At 39.5% G+C, this 17,270-nt stretch overlaps 1 protein-coding gene across 1 annotated transcript in view; it reads left to right on the top strand.

Moving 5' to 3' along the window:
- med13a (mediator complex subunit 13a) overlaps window positions 1-17,270 on the top strand; it is a 66,695-nt gene that overhangs the window by 28,879 nt on the left and 20,546 nt on the right. The window contains exons 4-8 of the mRNA XM_057320875.1: window positions 7,160-7,305; window positions 14,495-14,692; window positions 15,214-15,408; window positions 15,665-15,827; window positions 15,994-16,107. Of these exons, the coding sequence (XP_057176858.1) occupies window positions 7,160-7,305; window positions 14,495-14,692; window positions 15,214-15,408; window positions 15,665-15,827; window positions 15,994-16,107 (816 nt within the window). The remainder of the gene's footprint in view (window positions 1-7,159; window positions 7,306-14,494; window positions 14,693-15,213; window positions 15,409-15,664; window positions 15,828-15,993; window positions 16,108-17,270) is intronic.

Below are 17,270 nucleotides of genomic sequence, written 5' to 3'. Positions count from 1 at the left end.
GGGAAGCGAGCGGCTCTGGAGTGCAAGGGATCTTGCTTTTTATTTGTTTGTAGTCTATTTTGAAATGGTTAACACACTCAAATCGTAAATAGCTGTTGTGTTTTTACATGTGTGTGTTTGTTGTAACTACACTAAGTCACTGGGTGGTTCTCTTATTGGCTGGCTGTGCTGTCACACGGCGCTGTTCCGTAACCAAAACCCGATGTGTTTTAGCTGCTTACATCATCCTTCATACAGGTCAGAGCAGTGAGCTCTCGCTCTCGCTCTCTCTCTCGCTCTCTCTCTCGCTCTCTCTCTCGCTCTCTCTCTCTCTCTCTCTCTCTCTCTCGCTCTCTCTCTCTCTCTCTCTCTCTCTCTCTCTCTCTCTCTCTCTCTCTCTCTCTCTCTCTCTCTCTCTCTCTCGCTCTCGCTCTCGCTCTCTCTCGCTCTCTCTCTCTCATGGTGGGTGTGAGCAGTAGATCTGTTACCATGGCTAATCCTCGGATCCAGTGTGTTCCTTTATGGGCAGTGTTCACAGGGGAGCTGGTGACGTGTGAGCCATTGTGGAACACGATGCATTCCTCGCACGTCACCGTGCGTTATTCAACACCAATAGTGTCGTAGTTAAACTGTACTGGTTATTAAAGAGGCATCTGCAATCAGTTTTTGCATCCGCGTTATTAGAGTGCTTTTAGTAGGACAGCGATGGATCAGACAGACTGCGGCTGCAGCGCTAAATATATCTCTCGATACCTACCTGGGTGAAGCCGCACGCATTTCTGCGCATCTATACGCACCCACTGCGATCACCTTCAATGAAATCACACACTTACGTGGGCACAAAATCATTTATCTGCAGAAATGCGTGCACTATTACGCAGCTGGACAAATGCAAAGCGTTCCTCTTAATGCACACCTGTAATGAACTGCAGCCTGGAATGCGTTTTTATGGGTTTACATAAAACTGTCACACACTTCCACTTAACACTCTCTTAAGCAACAGAATTCCATAAAAACCAAAGCTCTGGTTAACACATTTTGCCTCTTGATGTATCAGGTCAGAATAAACAAGCAGTTGCAGATTGTACTTTTTAAAGGTCCAGCGTACAAAGTTTAGCGGCATCTAGCGGTGAGGTTGCGAATTACAACCAACGGCTCACACCATCCCTCCCTTTCGAAGCATTACGGTGGCTGACACAGGAGTACGGCCACGTTTTGGCTTTTTTTGCAGAGGGTAATAACGCATTTATGAAACGTGTTCTGTAAAGCAGTTTGTCCATTTAGCGCAAACTCCATGGAAGGGGACCTGCGGTGTATGTAGATGGAAATAGCTCATTCTAAGGTAATAAAAACATAACACTTCATTATGTAAGGGTTTTATACACCTCTGAAGACATAGTTATGTAAATTATATTGCATTTCTGTCAACAGATCCTCCAAAAAATACACACTGGACCTAGTAATATTGTTTTTGCTTTATTGTTGCTTCGATGGTTGAAAAAGCAGAGGAGTGCATCTGTTTCATCTAAGACACATCCTCGTGTTCTCCCACACCTTGTTCCCATGCTGAAAAATCTAAGGCACGTCCGGATTGTCAGAGATAACCATTCTTTCACCCTCTACTGTTCGACAGGTTCAATAAACACGTTTTAGTAAATCTAGACTGGTCAGGGTCAGTCCAGAGGATGTAAATCTAGAACCCTGTCCAGACTACAACTCCCATCTTATCCGAGTCCTCTCCGCTGCTTTCTGGACACACTTCCACCAGACAGATGTGAGATTCCTGACACTCCACTTATATACTTCCCATTGTTGTTCTCCTTCCATCAGTAACACACACATTTTTTCGCTGACTGCAAGCATTGGTCACAGAGATCAATGGTGAATGTCAACCGTCTCTTTATCTTTATTCCTGTTTTCCTCTCCTTCTCATCTTCATCAGTCTCTTCTCAGGCCTTGACTCTGTAGATTGTTCTTATCTGAAGCTCCTATCCTCTCCTTCCTGTGGAGTGGATAGATTTACAAAGTTACTAGTTTGCTTTGTGCAAAGTTTGCTTTATGCAAAGTATGAACTCATTTTGTAAATGACGTGTTCACTTTTTTACATTTTGAGTTTTTCTGAACAGTAGCAGATTGAGGTATGTGAGGGTACAGTTGTGTTCACTGAAACCGGTGGTGCATAAATTACACCCTTCAACTTTTAATATCTAATTTTGGTCAGAACTAATAAGCAAAACAGGCGTTGAAGTGAAGTGAAAGTGACCTATTTGTCCGGTATGGTGACCCATACCCGAAATGTGACCTCTGCATTTAACCCATCCAGAGAGTAGTGAACACACGCACAGCAAGTCGTGAACTACACACATACACCCGGAGCAGTGGGCAGCTATCACTGCAGCGCCCCGGGAACCTTGATTCTGTGATTTGTTTAATGGAATTTTTGCGTTAAAGCTTAATGCAATAACACCCTTCCACGTGTGGCTGTTGTGATAATCTTTGTCAAGATTGAGGTTCTCTGAGATCTGCAGCCAATCAGATCTACTTTAGTTTTAACATAGGCTTTGTATTTAGTGAAAGCTTGTTACACGAGATCAATAAACATTTAATTAGCATAAGTGACTGTTGACTAACAAACGTTTTGTTTGCGAATGTCTCCCCGGGTTTGTTCAGCTGTTACGAAGAGACGCACAGTCAGCCGTCGAGTCTAGAGGCTTTTTAAATTCGGTTATTGACTGAGCTTTACGTTTAAGAATTATGCTTTATGAATGAGAGGATGTCCTCTTTCTTTCACTCTCTCTGTGTGTAAAGGGCATTGTTTGGCGGATCTTTGATGAATGCAGTCAACGTTCATGTTTTTTATGTTAACTGCCGTTTGTCTGTGGTTGGCTGCTTGAATCTGAAGGCAGTTCAGAAACTCTCGGTTCTCTATTTGTGGTAAGCACTCTACCGAGTGGCAATACTCCCCAGTAGTGTTTGACAGCGAGTTAAGTCTTCCTGGGGGTTTGCTGTGGAGGTGAAGAGTGTGTGTGTGTGTAACAGCATGTCCTGGTGTTGGTCATCTGATCTCGGTGCTGCTTTTGGTCAGGTGATGGATGACTGAGGCTGTCGTGTGGGTGATGTGTATGACATTAAGATTTTTGTGTTTGTGTCATCTTCTCTTCTCGTTTTTCCTTTCATCATCTCTTAGTGATTGGGATTGGATGCATTTAACCAAATCATCTCACCAGCACTTGTTTTTGTTTGTCAACAATGACCGTTATTAGACACAGACTGCAATGTCCCTCGTAGACGGAGATCGGTGCAAATAGATGAAGGCGGTTAAATGTAAAGTATTCCAATGGCAGACCGTTGGCTTAGACCGAGGGGGTTTCTTCAGACAAACCGTCCGCAGACGCCACCTGTGTGAGCGTGTGGGTTAATGTGCTGCATTAAAAGCTGTGCAGTTAAGTTTGTGATGTGTGTTTGTGGGTTTTGCTACGCCCTGACCAGAGCTGCTGTTTTCAGGAAGTCAGTAGCAGCCCAATTCAGCAAAAACTGTGGAATGTCACCTCTTATTTTTTCCTACGGGTGTTTTTCTCACCAGTAGTTGATCTGTAATAATGTTTTCTTCTTTCTGCTCAATTGTTATTTTTGCAAACATTTTGTATGGTCCTCATGGGCTTCTACTCTGTGTCTTTTTCTCTTAACATTTGAAACAGGAGTTCTTGGCAAATAAATTTTAGGCTTTTTGGATTAACTAATTGGACAACTAATTGGTGTAACAAGTTGTTATGATGTCTCAATCAGCAATTTCTTAAAGGGATACTTCAACCCAAAATGAAAATTTTGTCATGATTTACTCACCCTCAGGTTGCTTGAAACCTGTATACATTTCTTTGTTCTGCTAAATATTTGGAAGAATGTCAGTAACCAAACATACCTCATGCCCCATTTACTGCCATAGTAGGGAAAATAAATACGATGGGAGTCAATGGGGGATGAGATCTGTTTGGGAATGACATTCTTCCAAATATCTTCCTTTGTGTTTAGCAGAACAAAGAAATTTATATAGGATTGGATCAACCTGAGTGTGAGTAAATAATGACAGAATTTTCAATTTTTGATTGAACCATCCCTTTAACCCTTTTTAAACCAGACTTGTCGTCGCCAACACATTCTACCTAGCGGTATTCATTTGACCATAACTCCAACCATTTGTGCTATCAAAAAATTTGAATTGTTCCTAAAAGTAGACAAACTGTGCTTTACGAACATATGTTGTATATTACGGTAATGTCTTGCGTAATGTCAATGCCAGTCGTTGCTGTTTTTGTGGAGAGCGGCAGGGAGTGAATATGAACAGGTAGTTACGGAGCTGCTGTTTTTGTGGAGCGCGACAAGTTAGAGAGTTTTTGAGCAAGCAAACAAAACATGGCAAAGAGGAGATACACAACAGAAGAGGCGATTGGGATGATTTTTGACAATGAAACGTGTTTGGTGTGGGCCTGTGCTTGCAATTAGACAGGAACTGCTTCAGAAACCACCACATTTGAGTGAATACTGCAAAATATACACGAGACACTCATGAATGAAAACTATGTACATGAGTGACACTAAAAAGACTTTTATGCATGTACTACAGTACATTTTTCAAGTCTGACGTGCTAGATTCTTTCATCTTTAGTTTTTTGAGAATTTCTAAATGAAAACCAGTAAAAAATTATTTCCATTTTTTTTTTTTTTTTGTCTATTTAAATTCAATTTACAAACTCGCAACACACTGTGATGGTCAAAAACCTTAATATATCTAAAGACATTTGTTTTCTGAAAACGATACCTTGCACACGATGATGGCACATTGTGTTAAAATTTGACAAAATGTGTGAAAACAGCCTATTTTTGCTTCAGGTTCTAAAGGGTTGATAGTTACCAGCATGCTGGAGATTAGCTCTCTCACCAAGGCAGTCTTCACTGGCATTTGGATCTTGCGTAGTGCAAATTCTTGTGGTTACGTGTCTTGTTTTTGGGTTTGGTCAGTGATGTTCACACACACATTGCTCTGTCCACAGATGAATAGAGAACTTCAGAAGCATGCTGTTTTTGGTCTACACACACTGGTCTTCGCACACTGTGCTCATGTGATCAGATGTAATGGTGCAGCAGTATTGACCTCACTGAAGTTTTGAGAGTTTTGTGAGGTCTGTAAAAGACTGAAATCAGAGACATTCAAGCAGTAATGTCAGGTCACAGACACAGTTATGTCTCTAAGGGCAGTCTGCAATCCAACATTCTCCTTTAGCACAATGCAAGAGCTGTCGTAGAGCATGGGGCCAGTGTGGTGTGTTTACTTCGTGCAGGCGTGACGTATTTGCAAATCGGTGTCTTTCTCCGTGGGTTTAGTTTTTGGCCCTGTTCTTTGGGCCTTTCTAAATGCAGATGTTTGGCACGTTCAACATTGATGGCTGTGTTTTTGGTTTGTTTTTACAAGTTTATGACCAGAGTTAAAGCTTTTCTCACTTCCAATGTACTGGAGCAGCCAGCTGAGAAAGAACTAGGGAACTTGAGTATTCAAAATGTCTGTGTGTAATGGATGAATGAAATAAACCAACTAGATTTGAGCATTTTCAGTGAAAATGTTGAGGTCTGCTTTCCTGTGCTATAATGCTGGAATGTTATATTAACGTATTTAATGTACAATGCAATGGCATTTTATAGAAATTCAAAAGGTTATTTCCTAATTAGTAATTTTGCCAATTGACCCACAATGGTATTAAGATGCTTTAATGCCTGTGATGAATCCAGACCAGCAGAGCAACTCTAATGCGCCATGTAAACAAAAGATTTTAAGCACATATTAGAGAGCAGGCGTAGTTCAGACTGTTTATAAGCTCATACTTTAAAGCTCAGAGCGTGACCAATGTATAATAAAGTGTTATTGTGCTTTTACACACACTATAGAGTAGTGTTGTCACGATACTGGAATTTCTAACTTCGATTCAATACCTAAAAAAATATCGATATTCGATACCATTTTCGATACCACAGGGAATAAACTGCCATAGCAATAAGACCCTAATAAGCAATAGCAATATAGGCCTTTTTAAATTTTATTTGAAGTTAAATTGAACAAGACTAGACAATGAGGTATATATTTTTACATTATTTATTAATTGTTAATCTAATGTTAATTTTACGAATACATTTACTATTTAAAATCAAAGTTGTATTTGTCAGTATTAATGGACCAGACCCTGTTGAAAAAACCAGCCTATGCTGGTTTGGTATGTCGTGTATCACACGCGAGAACTGTTGCGGAGACTTTACTCGCACCAGCATTATTTCAAACATCAAATTAACCGGAGCGAACGAGACGAGTGGATGAAATCATTGATGAGCGCACATAAAGACAGAAACGCGTGCATTAAACATGAGAACTGTTGCGGACTCTGTACTAACATAAACAACATATAACCAGGGCGAATGAAACGAGTGGATGAAATTATTGATCAGCGCACATACATGGATCGCTATGGTAAACACGGGAAGCGTAACGAGTGTGCACCACGCCAGATGTGTTACTGAGACTGGCCATCTTTTCTAACATAAACACGATTTAACTGCCACAAACGAGTCAAGTCTGTGAGAGGAGGCGGGGCTCTGTTGTTATGCGTTCACGTGCAGTGTGTGTTAACTCACTGTCGGAAAAGAGAAAGAGAGCGGGAACGCGCAGCTGATATCGATACGTGGGACATGGGTATTGGAACCGTTTCAGATTCTTCAGTATCGATACTTATCGAAATATCGATATTTTTGACAACACTACTATAGATCCTTTCGCATATTCATGAGGTCAAACACACAGCGTAGTCTTTTGGGGTCAAAGCGCAGACCCCCGGATCTCAATGACGTGCGACGTTTCCGCGCATCTGTGATATTAACAGGGCTGTTTTTAGTTGTGATCTGCATCAGATTCATTCTTAGGGATTTGATAATCACTTCTCAGATGGCAAAGAAGTGACTCACAGAAATTCAGTGATGCTGTTTATGTGACTCAGTGTCAGTTTGCTACATATCCAGGCTGATGATACTTTAATGGAAACGTCATGTTGTAAAGTGCTTGCTACTTGGATTAATCCGATGTATCTTTTTTGATAGTGTGTTGATGCTTAACTTAAAACACCTGTCTGTCTCTCTTTTTCAGAGAACATCTGTCTTGCTCCTTCACTTTCTTCCTGCATGGAGACAGTAACGTGTGCACCAGCGTGGAGATTAACCAGCACCAGCCCGTGTACCACCTGAGCGAGGAGCACCTGACGCTGGCCCAGCAGGCTTCCAGCCCCTTCCAGGGTGAGCAAAAATTGTGACACGTGCCTGAAAGAAATCTCTTTTTCCTTTTCCATGCATCTCTCTCTTCATCCCTCCCTCTTCCTATTAGTTTGCTCTCCTCAAGCTTGAATATGACAATTATATGTGAAACCGAATACAAGTTTTTACTATTTTGTTTATTCTGTGCTCTTTTCCCTCCTCTGTTTCACTGTTCTGAAAGATTAAGTTTAAAATTATATTGCCTGAGTGACATCCTGTATTGAGTGCCTCCTTATCTTTAAAAGTGCAGAAATAGCACTAGATGTTTTCCCCTCGTGGGTAGTTGAGGAAGAGGAAGATGTTCTTCATTACCGGTAACATGACGCTAAATGCTAAATAATGTTAAATCAATCAATCTAAGGCCATTTACTTTATAGTCTATTTTAATATTTAAAAAAACTACCGACAACTAAATGTAACAACTGAAATAAATATATCATGAGCAGGAGTACTTACAGAGTTACTAACAGCCTTTCCATGCCATTCATACTAGAACTGATTCTAAATATTCTTTCCAATTAAAACATGATTCACAATGAAATGCTCTTAACATTCCTATTTATTTATGCTATTAATATCATAAATGCCATATGTAGGTACAAGACGTTATGTTTTATAATCTGTCACAAACCTATATAGCAAACAGTAAACTGACTGACAGCTAAAAATACTTTATTACTGCTGCATTTTCGTTTACTTAAGCGTTACAGAAAAAGTGTCCATTTATTTACCTGCTCTCTTGGTGTCTGCAGGTCTTTATATGCGACGCGTCTTTGGCGGGAGAAGCAGCGCTCACGGAGCGGAAAGGGTTCAAATGAAGCGCGTTTGGCGCTAAATAAAGATATTAGAGGATATAGCGGCAAAATATAATCAACATAAATGTCCCTGAGTGCGCGTGATGTCTACATCTCAGTTATGTAGACGCGTGCCGCTGCTCAATTTAAACCGCAGAAATAGTCTGTTTTTTAATGGTTCATTGTGTCTTGCGGTCCGGATGGAACGAAGGATAGGCTGAGTGAAAACCTGTCATCTGGTGGTAACTGGACTGTTGCTTGTCAGGGGCATGCGTATTTTCACCACTCTGGGAGCATTTAAAAACGCATTTTTTTAATCTGCTTTTTAGGTGGTTGACGCGACATATTTTCCCGTGTATGTGCGCGCACGTGTCTGTGTGTGTGTGCGCGCGCTTCGGGTCGGAACTTGATACAGAGAGCAGAGGAGAATTGTAAAGGCGCGACCACGTAGAAACAGAAATGACATGCTGCCATGTAAATAAGATTGATAACATAATGCTATTTAGTTTGTTTAGTACGAGAACAAGGTATAGACATGTTATATAGGACTTCTCTTGTGATATAACACTACATAAAAAATAAATTAACTTGACCTTCAAGGGGGGCGGGAGGTGCCGTTGGAGAGGCGGGGCGACCCCCTAAAGTAATGGTAGGGGAAACACTGGATCTTGCATAATGACCTTAGTGGATGAATCGTTCTGTTAATTTGTCACTATGTCTTTTAAAGTAGTCAGCTATATCCCGCTTCATATTTGCGCTTTAACACTTGTTTTATTATCTATACACTGCGCGCTTGTAAGGAGGGGCGAATCGAACCTGATTGGTTAACAGCAGTGTTGGGTAAGTTACTCTGAAAAAGTAATTAATTACTAGTTACTAATTACACATTCGATAATGTAATTTGATTACTGTACAAGTTACTCTCTTCAAAAAGTATTTAATTACTTATTACTAATTACTTTCTATATCCTACATCAACCTTGATGAGTTAAGTGATTCAAGGATAGACGTGAAACGACTCTTTTAATTCATTCAAATAAATAATATAAAACTACATAAAGTATTATTATTAATTACAAATGTGAGAATTATACATTAAAGCACGGATTTTGAAGTTAGACTTTGAATTTTGATGTAAATTCCTCTTCTGCACACACACATATTCCACAAAGTATTTACTTTAATTACATCAGAAGTAACTGTAATTAAATTACAGAAAAATAAGAGTAATCCCTTACTTTACTTTTTCAAGGGGAAAGTAATTAAATTACAGTAACTAATTACTTAGTAACTAGTTACACCCAACACTGGTTAACAGGCAGGGTTTTTCCTGGGTCAAAAATGGTCTTTGGTGGTGGGTGACAACTAGGGATCGACTAGTCATTTAAACTAATCATTTAAATGGTTTTCATTTTAATGTTTTGTTTAAAAACATTTTAAATAACATACTAAAACAATATGTTTGAAAAAAGATTATTATTAGTCTTTAAAAGTGTATCAGGAACTATGTTTTAATTTTAGGTCAGATCTAGCATGCGTTTTCTTTGTGCCAATTGCAGCGGACATAAGGCGCGGAATGCAGGCATAAAACGGAAAAGTAGACAATGATCTTAAGCTACATACAATTATGTTAACAATTACTTAATAATAATAATAATAAATATCAATATTTTAATATTAAAATGCATGAAAGAGGGATTGACGTTATTTGATGGCAGAATGAGCTATAAATGCGGTCAATGCATCTTTAGCCCACTCAATAAAACTGAGATGAGAATGTCTCAGGTTCTAGATTCACAGAACTTTGAAATTTCTTTGATTATAATGTTAATCACAAAAAGCGCTTGGATAAACGTGATCGCTTAGCACTGTTATCTGTGTGCCCTTGCGCAGATTCCTCAGATGGAGTTATTGTTCACAGACATTGAGCCAACTTTAATCAGAGCATAATGCTTGCATTCCTCAACAAGAACATGTCAAATAATGTTAACATCATAATCACATGCGGACGAGTGTTTAGCCTACGTATGTTCTATAAATGAGCTAATATGAGCAGTATGCTATATTAGCGGCTTTTTAATTCGCTCTGTGCGAGATCAAATGCGTTCTGTAGCTTGTTCTTGTTTGTTGATAGGCTAATAGGCCTACCCTAATTATAACTTGTACTTAAATTGCGACATAATTAAAAATGTTTTTTTCATTCAACATCATTTAAATAAACAATTAATGAAACATTTGTTTTTAAGCTTTTAATCAATTGTTGTTAAATATTTAACGTTTCATGATTTCAGTGTAATAGACACACTTTTACTAAAATTTAATTGAATTTGATTACTAGAATTTAATTGAACCTTTAGAGTCCGAAAAAACAGACTTAAAGGAGAAAATAAAATAGATTTTATAAGGTCGTATAGGCTCCATATTTTAAGCCCAGGCACAGACCAGCCAAATCAAAGAAATGCTCATCGCGTCACTTCTTGCAGCCGCTAACTCGTTCAGGGTTGGTGCATCAGAAAATGCAGAAATATTAATGATCATAACATAAGGGAAGTGGAACACATATGCCTGTTTTAGCTACATTAAATATTGGATATGAACTGTTTTGATTAATAGCCAGCATTCTTTAGTCTTTAAAATGTATTATGCAAAGTTTTTGGACTGCGATTTGGGCCATTCTTAGTTTAAGACTAGTCGACTACACGGTTACAAAACATTTGTTTAAACGACATGGTCATCCACAGTTAAAAGTATCCTACTCATGAACTGGGAGCCCAATAAATGCAAAGAAACATTTTATTTGTTATTTTATGCAGTTGTTATTATTTAGTTTTATAACTTCTTTCATGTTATATATTGGCTATGAAATTATCTGACAGAAAAATAATCTGTCACTCTTCACAATCCTCCTTTATTGCCCTCTTTGCAAAAAGATGTAATTTTGCCACTGGCCTACATTTACCAGACCTTATTTTTTAAATAAGTCTTTATTTTACCACAAAATTAAATGAAATTAGCTAGCTAGCTTAGACCTATGAGTTGTTTCAACAAAATGAATCTGTTCAAATGAGTCATTAGGTCGCGAATCGGACATGAGCGGACATTGACGCGCTGTTTGTTATTCACAGCTGTTAGGACATCGCAAAAGATAGAAGTTAACACGGAAAACACTTCACTTTCCTTTGTCAGCTGCATGTGCGGAACACTTGTCAGGGAAGAAAAGCACATTCCCATCCAGCTGTAATTCAGGTAAAAAATAGTATCCGAATGCGCCACGTGAAACATGGATTCTGTCTTCCGACCTTGCTTTTGATTAACGTGAAAGGGGGAGAGACGTGTTCGACTTCATTAAGCGCTGCGCAGAACGATTGGAATATGACATCAATGATCGCAGACACCATTTTGGTCGCAGTCTAGAGCTCTGACTATCCCTTTACGCAAAATATAAATTAGGGATGCACGATAAATTATCGGTCATATCGGTATCGGCCGATAAATGGTCATTTTTAATGTTATCGGTATCGGCCAATAATAAAATTTAGGCCGATATATTATAGCCGATAAATGATGAATCATTTCCTCAAGTTGAACCACTTCAGCTGCACGCTGCTCACAGTTAAAATCCAGTACAGTACTGTCTTTCTGTCATGATCATTCACTTACTGTTATTAGCAAAACATTGTTGATGTAGTATGTAGATATTTATGAATTTGTATATTATAGGAACAAAAGCATATTGTTTGAATCAGACTGCTGTCTGAATGCTTTCTGTCTTGAGACCTGTTAGATTTGTGGCTGTTGAGAACCCCTTCCTGGGTTGCTCTGGAAGAACATCTTTAGTTTGTTTATTAAATAAACATTCTACCAGAAAAGTTTAAAAGTTAAAGAATCTTTAACAAGTGTAAATTAGGCTTGGTACATGATTTTCATGGGACAAAAAGAATTTTCAGTCTCAGAAAATGTTATATTAATATTAAGATACTGTTTATTGGCCAATATATCGGTTATCGGCTTCCAATGTTCAAGAATGATCGGTTATCGTTATCGGCCAAAATTTACACATCGGTGCATCACTAATGTAATTACATTTATTTTTTTAAACAATCTATGTATTGCTGGACTTAACAGGCTTCTTGGATGCTGCACTGTGATATACAGTAGCTATATACTGGTGTTTTATGTTGTAGCTGTTACTACATTGTGTATTTTCGCTTTACTGGAATGCTGTTTTGACCAATTAGCATCCAGGACCTAACTATCCATTTTATAATACTCATTAGAGCACATCTGCCATTTTATTGCATATTTTAAAATGTTTCCAGTGATGGCAAATAAAACTTTTATGGTATAATTCATCCTTTTGATGGGAAATAACCTTTTGCGGTGCATCAGGAATTTGTGATGTGACAATTGGAACCAGCTGACCTTTCTCTTGCGTTCTCGCTCTCAATCTCGCAATGTCCTGCTTCTCTCCGTTTTTGACAGTCTTGGATTAGCGAGCGTGCAAGTGTTGCGACTATGACCTCATAAAGAGCAGTGAGAGGGGTGTAATGAACTCACAGCTCACTTAACCGAGCAGAAGAGAGAGAGAGAGAGACCAGTGGTGCACAGAATGCTTAACAGAATAAATGCTTGTTGAACAGTGTGATACTGGAACAAATTTGTTTGCCGGTTTATTTGAAAATCAGTTTGTGTGATGCCCCAAATGAAATCCAAAAGTGGTGGACCTGTCTTGATGTCGGACGTGATTTGGCGTGGGATTCAATGCTTCAAGCACTCCTGCAATGCAAATACTGACCTTCCCCCACCACCTGCCTGAAGAGCTCGTCGCTGGGCTTTCTTTCTGTAAATATTGTGTGCATCTCAGTGGAATCGTTCCTGATGCGCTGCGACGAGTCGAAAGTCCAGAGGCCGAATTAATTCAGGCCACATCACCTTGGTTTGATCAGGGGACTGTCGGATATTAAAAGAGCCATTTTTGCCTGCGGAGACATTCTGCGAGCGAGCCGTGTTTGTTTTGTTATGTCTGGTCAGCTCGTCCTTACCCCCGTGTGTCTCCTGTTAAAGTAAAACCTGGCTTTTCTTCTACATACTGCATTCCAGTGACAGTTTTCCTAAAGCCTGTTTTGATAAAAGATTATGATCTTTGTTAAAGAGCATAGGTTTAAGCTGCCGTGACCCATTATAGATGAATCATACCGGTTTTCCATTTGTATAGCCCCCCCTTCCAGTTCTCTCTTCCCATACCTTATCCGGATGGACGGTGTCTTCTGTCATTGCAGCTTTTATGGATTTGTGTGATGAAGGCCATGGAATGAGCCGGCTAATGGAAGGACACAGGATAGATTCATCCTCCCTTTCCCCCCATTTTATCCCTGGAAGCTCCTTTTTTCCTTGCCGTCAGTGGATCAATATATCACGGGAGACGGGTGGAGCATGATCAAGGAAGCTAAGCGTGTATGTACAGAACGCATTAGGAAAATGTGCGACTCCCTACTTCTGTGTCAGTTTTTTTCCCCAAGCGCTCAAAAGCACGTAACAGAGCTCCTCTTGAGAAAGTGAAGTGTTTCGGTGAGACACTAAAAGGGTGTAAAATGATGCTGCCGCTCGCACATTCGCGTTCTTTTTTCCTCGCTCGACCTTTTCTTGCTCTCTCTCTCTCTCTCTCTCTCTCTCTCGCTCTCTCTCTCTCTCGCTCTCTCTCTCTCTCTCTCTCTGTTTCCTTTACCCTGTTTCTCGCTCTCCCTCTGAATGACCTGTTTATTTAAGTTGGTTTATGGGCTCTGAATGAGCTCTGCTTGGCAGCGACTGGGGGCTGGGTTGATATGAAAGGGTTTTGGAAAGCGTCTGAGAGAGAGGAGGAAGGAAAGAGCGACTCGGTGCAGCAGGGGAGTCATTTAAGACCACGGTTAATGAGGAACAGAAGTGGAGGGAGCGCTTGAGAGAGAGAGCCAGGCGGGAGTATTTGTACAGTGTTCCCCGCTTGATAGACTCATTTGGCCCTATTCTGATTACACGCTCTTTATTTTTTATGCGTTTCCGCTACATATTGTGGCCTTTCTTAAGATGTGGGAAGCCGTCATCCGTAGGAATGTCACCTGGTGAAGTAGAACTATTTGTGAAATGTTAATATTTTTGAAATTTTAACTCTGGCTGTATTTATATAGTGATTGTGAGAAAACGTGAAATTTGAATCGATTGAATATTTTACAATAATAGTTATTAATTAAATAATTGAATTTAAGTAATGATAACTACATGAATGTACAATGATTATAGTTATTTTGTTTATCCCAGATACCTTTTTCACAATTGCACATTGCCTATTGACTGTATATATGATGGATTACTAAAACCCATCTCTCATTCTCTCTCTACAGTGATCCTGAGTCCATTTGGACTAAATGGGACATTGACCGGTCAGTCCTTCAAACTGTCTGACCCACCGACGCAGAAACTCATTGAAGAATGGAACCAGTTCTATCCCATCAGTCCCACCTCCAAGGAGAGCACGGAGGACAAAATGGAGGACATCGACTGGGAGGACGACTCCTTGGCCGCAGTGGAGGTGCTTGTTGGTGAGTTAAATATGAATTTTTCACTTTAAGGTAAATGGGCCATTACCCTTTCGGGACCAAAAAAAGAAATCACAGATTTTTCATTAATACCAAATGTTTCAACATAAGTAAGAGTTAGGAATGAAATTAAGCCTGGAAAATCTATTGTAAACTTTAATATGAGTATAAAGACATGCATTAAGCAATGACCCAAAACTCTAGCTGGTACGGTTTATGTGAATGTTTTTGTGTTGAGCCATATTCAATAAAGTTTTTCATTTTGATATTAAATTAATTTCTGATCTAATTCATGTTGTGTTAAAAAGCATGCTACAAAGGAAGATCAAGAATATGTGAAATATGCTGTTTGAGTCCACATGTTGAGTCCTTATATTATTAGCTTGTATTATTATTCAATGGCCAAAAAAACAAGTAATGTTGATGGACTGATACTAACATGCTTGCAGATGTTTGCATTATAGTATTAGTGGGTGTTGTATAGTGTTATTGGGTGTTAATTGAATGTGTTTGGTTTCCCTCAGGTGGTGTACGTATGGTGTATCCTGCATGCCTGGTGTTAGTCCCGCAGTCAGACATCCCCACGGTAACGCCTGCAGGCTCCTCGCACTGCACCGCTGTGTATTCAAACGGCCATCATATGCCTGCTTCAAACCGTGACCCTGCCATCTCCTCAGTGACGCTGACGCCTCCAACCTCACCTGAAGAGGCCCAGACAGGTAAACACAATTGTAATGTATGATGGAACTTATTCAAACTTGATCAGGTTTAAATTGGCAGCATGTGATTCATAATATGCATGACTGATGTTTTTCGTTTTATTTTCAAGTGTCACACATTTTCAATTCAGGTTTCTAAACAAATGCACGTTTTTTAAATGGTAATTTCCAAGCTTGGAAAAGTCAGAAATGAGTAGCATTGTTCATACATTTTGTTGACACTCACTTTAACTTTTTATCCTTTTTTCTGCTTCAGTTCACTCTCATTCAGCTCAGAAGTGGATGCGGTTGCCAATGGCAATGGACGGATTCAGTGTCGACAGCACCAGTCACCATGGCGGCAAGATTCCACGCAGGATGGCCAGTCAGGTGGCAGAGAGCGTCTGGCAAGAGTGCAACATCAATCGAGCTCAGAACAAGTAAGTGTGCTTATACATCATCAGACGCAAATCTCCTTTTAAAGTCATACTGAATCAAACTCAGAGCCACAACATACATTCAGGCAAACATCTCTGTGTTATTAAGTATATTGTGTTTAGTGATTTTTAAAGTGATAAATAGATCTTGTTTGGTTTTCCCCAACAGACGAAAATTCTCTGCCACAGCCCCTAATGGGACTGCCGAGGAGGAGACGCTGTTGAAAGTGGGCGCCTGGGACTTTGTCGAATCCACGCAGAGATCGAGCTGCAACTGTTCCAGGTATAAACGCACTCCCATTGGCTGTTGTTATTTAGGCACCCCACGCTACTGCGGCTGCTATTTGCATTTGCAATATCATTTGTCACTCTCAGAAATGGCAGGCGTTACGTTTTCCTTGGAGAAATAAACAGGCTTTTTGTAAAGACAGGAGGCACTGGTTTGTGAGTGGTGTTGCTAAATGACTTCATACATCGTGCTCTAATTCTGTATTTGCTTCCCTTTGAAATGTGGAGGAGGAAATAACTGAAAGGCGTTGACATTGGGAGTTTCTGGACTGTTGGTTTTGTGTTCTCAACCTCTGGCGTACCGGCCAAGATGTGCTTTAGACTTGAAATGTGTATTTTCTCTTGTCTCAGTCATTAAAAAGCAAAGAGACAACACATACTCGTGTTGGTTTGGAGATAAATGAGATAAAAATAGCTTGTTGACATCTTGGCCTCTGCTTTGTGTTCTTGTCCCGAGTTGATGTTTACACTCGTATGTTTACACCTCTTGCATTCAGATTTGAATTTAATCACGGGGATTTGTTAACAAGTAAACAAGTGTCAAATTAAACTATTTAAATGATTACATTATATTAAAGAGTGTACAAAAACAAAATCGAAACAAACATTTACATAAGGCTATCATTACCTCATCATTAGTTTACAGTTATGGCCATTGAAAAGGTAATGATTTCATTTGTTCATGACTTGTTGTTTTAGCTCTTGTTGGTTACATGCTGCTTATAAGCGTGTGCAGTATAAAATTAGAATAAGTAATTAGGCATAAAATTATAATTTGTGTTTAAATAATCCCAGAAATATGAGATAACAAGCATCAAAGTTTAATTTCAAGCATTAATTTCACTGATTTCAATCAGGTTCTTTTCACAGAGTGTTCTTTACATGATGTAGAAAAAAGTAAATGACCAAAAAGTCTCTGAACATTTGTACTGAGGCAGCAAGTACCAACAACAGTCAGTCCAGTTGCTTTCTGTGGAGCATTTTTTGAGCAATGCCAACACCCGGTGTACAGTATGTTACTGTTTCAGACCGCTGTGTGGCCTTTCTATGGGTCATCTTCTCTTTTCTCTGTATCAAGTAGCAGGTCACGAGCAGGCGAAGCCCCGCGGGACTGCTGTCATGAGCCAGATTTGTTTTTGGAAGGGTCCCAGCATGAGA

Source organism: Triplophysa rosa, linkage group LG22 (assembly GCF_024868665.1).
Source record: "Triplophysa rosa linkage group LG22, Trosa_1v2, whole genome shotgun sequence".
In the NCBI taxonomy this organism is placed as follows: domain Eukaryota; kingdom Metazoa; phylum Chordata; class Actinopteri; order Cypriniformes; family Nemacheilidae; genus Triplophysa; species Triplophysa rosa.
The sequence above is the reverse complement of the archived record's forward strand: the minus strand, read 5'-3'. Positions and strand labels throughout refer to the sequence as shown.